This window comes from Marmota flaviventris, chromosome 1 (genome assembly GCF_047511675.1).
Source record: "Marmota flaviventris isolate mMarFla1 chromosome 1, mMarFla1.hap1, whole genome shotgun sequence".
Taxonomy (NCBI): Eukaryota; Metazoa; Chordata; class Mammalia; order Rodentia; family Sciuridae; genus Marmota; species Marmota flaviventris.
Genome location: NC_092498.1, coordinates 214,606,691 through 214,609,278, shown reverse-complemented (window position 1 = coordinate 214,609,278; position 2,588 = coordinate 214,606,691). Strand labels below are relative to the sequence as shown.

At 46.1% G+C, this 2,588-nt stretch overlaps 1 protein-coding gene across 1 annotated transcript; it reads left to right on the top strand.

Moving 5' to 3' along the window:
- Nucleotides 1-1,150: 1,150 nt before the first annotated feature.
- On the top strand, nucleotides 1,151-2,110 carry LOC114107545 (olfactory receptor 7G2-like). The gene has a single exon (XM_027954962.2). It carries the CDS (start codon nucleotides 1,172-1,174, stop codon nucleotides 2,108-2,110), a length of 939 nt encoding a protein of 312 aa, XP_027810763.2. The 5' UTR covers nucleotides 1,151-1,171.
- The last annotated feature ends 478 nt before the right edge of the window (nucleotides 2,111-2,588 follow it).

Here is a 2,588-nt window from a genome sequence, read left to right as displayed (position 1 = left end):
TTTTTCTCAATTAAACTCACTTTTTAAAAAATCAACAAAATTTGTCAACACCAGGGTTGAACTCCTTTCACATGAGAGAGAGAATCTCATAGACAGAGTCACTCAGTTCCCTTCAGATGTAACTGCTAAGGGGGTGACCTATGTTTCCAAGGGGAATCTCCTAAGCTTCAAGTATAGAAGCAATTTGTTCCAATCTTTGCTCGGGTACGTCTGGATGGATATGATCAACTTAGTATGATTAATTTCCTGGGTAAGATGGACATACGCTTTTTAATAGATTAAAGAAAAAAAATTTAGGTAGTATCTTGGAATGTTGCCCAGGATGGCCTCAAATTCATGCTTTCTGCTGCCTCCTGAGTAGCAGGGATTCCAGGCATGCATCATCACTCCTGGCTATGATAGATACATTTTCAAGGCAAAGGGAAAGTCTAAGAGGCTTTGATTGGGAGGAAGATACTAGAATTGCAAAGCCCAGTGATGAGATTGGAGTGATCTCTGAGGAATGCCAGCTCTGTACCATGCAGAGGCATTTGCAGAGACTGGTTATGAATCAACACAGCAGTCAGAATATGGAGCCCCAACCCAGTTCTGACCAGCAAGCACTGTGGATCCCACACCCATGATCGAAGCTCACCTCACCCCCATGTCCTCATATGTAAATGGGGGTGTAGTCAACTACACACCTGCAGATCTGTAAGTCTCTCAGAGGATTCTGAAGGCAGCCAAAGGTACAAAACTTCCTTCTCATCTTGAGTGTGAAGGCCTGGGATAACTGACCGCAAAGCACCCTGTGCTTCCTGCTCAGCACTTAGCACAAGACAGGACACCCGATGGTGCTCCATAAAAATTATGGCAATCAAGGAAGTTGAGGGGAAAGGACAATGAGTGTGCAGACCAGGGAGGAGGGAGAGGGGAAAACTTCTGAGTATTGGCTTGAGCTCAAAGTGCCATGAAGACTTCCTGTACTAACTGACTCTCAAAACTGAGCACACATGAACGCCATGCAGAGGGTCTGCTGGAGCACAGGCTCCTGGTCCTCATTATCAGAGGGTATCGGCAACAGGACTGTTGTGGGGGCAAGACTTTGTGTTTCTATCGTCTTCCTAAAGCTGCTGTTGGCTATTCATTTATGGTGTGTCACCCCGTCTTTTCCATCAGAGCCATCAACACCATGGAACCCATAAACCACACAGCGGCTTCAGAATTCCTTCTCCTGGGACTGACAGAGGACCCAGCCCTACAGCCCCTCATCTTCAGCCTGTTCCTGTCCATGTACCTGGTCACCATCCTGGGAAACCTGCTCATCATCCTGGCGGTCAGCTCTGACCCCCACCTCCACACCCCCATGTACTTCTTCCTCTGCAGCCTCTCCTGCACTGACATTGGCTATACAACATGCACCATCCCACAGATGCTGGTCAACATCCAAATGCAGGATCAGACCATCACCCACACACGCTGCCTCACCCAGGTTGGCTTTGTCATAATTTTTGCACTTGTGGAAAGTTTTCTGCTTGCAGTGATGGCCTATGACCGCTATGTGGCCATTTGTCACCCCCTGAGGTACGCAGTCATCATGAACCCCCGCCTGTGTGTCCTGCTGGTCCTGGTCTCCCTGCTCGTTAGTGTGGCTGACGCCCTCCTCCACACACTGCTCTTGCTGCGGCTGTCCTTCTGCACACACCTGGAGATGCCCCACTTCTTCTGTGAACTTGCTCATGTCATCGAGCTCTCCTGTTCTGACACCCTCACTGATAACATCACAGTATTTGTTGCAGCATGTATATTTGCCGGTGTTCCTCTCTGCGGGATCATTTTCTCTTACGTTCACATTGTGTCCTCTGTCTTGAGAATGCCTTCATCAGAAGGAAAGCATAAAGCCTTTTCCACCTGTGGGTCTCACCTGTGTGTTGTCTCTTTGTTCTATGGGACATCTTTTGGGGTGTACATTAGCTCTGCAGTGACTGATTCCCCCAAGAATTCTGCAGTGGCTTCAGTGATGTATGCTATTGTCCCTCAAATGCTGAACCCCTTTATCTACAGTCTCAGGAACAGGGACATGAAGCAGGCCTTGAGGAAACTCTTGGGTAGGACCGGTTCTCTGCTATGATGCATCACTGGCATGGACCTGGCTTTCTAGGGTAAGATAAAGGAACCTTTGGAACCAGAATCCCTGACTCTTCTGTCACTATATTTTTTTTCTAAACTGATGAGACCAACTAATGTCCATGTGCATTATAACTTGTTTTAAAACCTGATTTTTCTTTTTATCTCATTTGTAATATTTGACACATGATTTCCATTCTTCAAGCACAATTTCTTTCCTTGAGCTTCATAGAAGAGGAGGCTGAAGGAGGGATTCTGGCTTCAGACACTTTGCTCTGGCACACTTAGAAAAAGTCTCTCAAAATGACACATCCATACCCTAGCCCTCCTCACTTGTTAATAGAACTTATGTGATAAGAGGTTGAATGTTATTCATATAATTTTTTTTTGCAAAGAATGATGTCATCACAGATTATTTCCCTGGGGCCGTAAGTGTAATTTCACATAATCTTATAAGGAAAGCAAGTACGCATTTGTCTAGA

Excerpts from the sequence above, each read along its gene's own strand:
- LOC114107545 (XM_027954962.2), top strand. The coding sequence starts at position 1,172 with ATGGAACCCATAAACCACACAGCGGCTTCAGAATTCCTTCTCCTGGGA.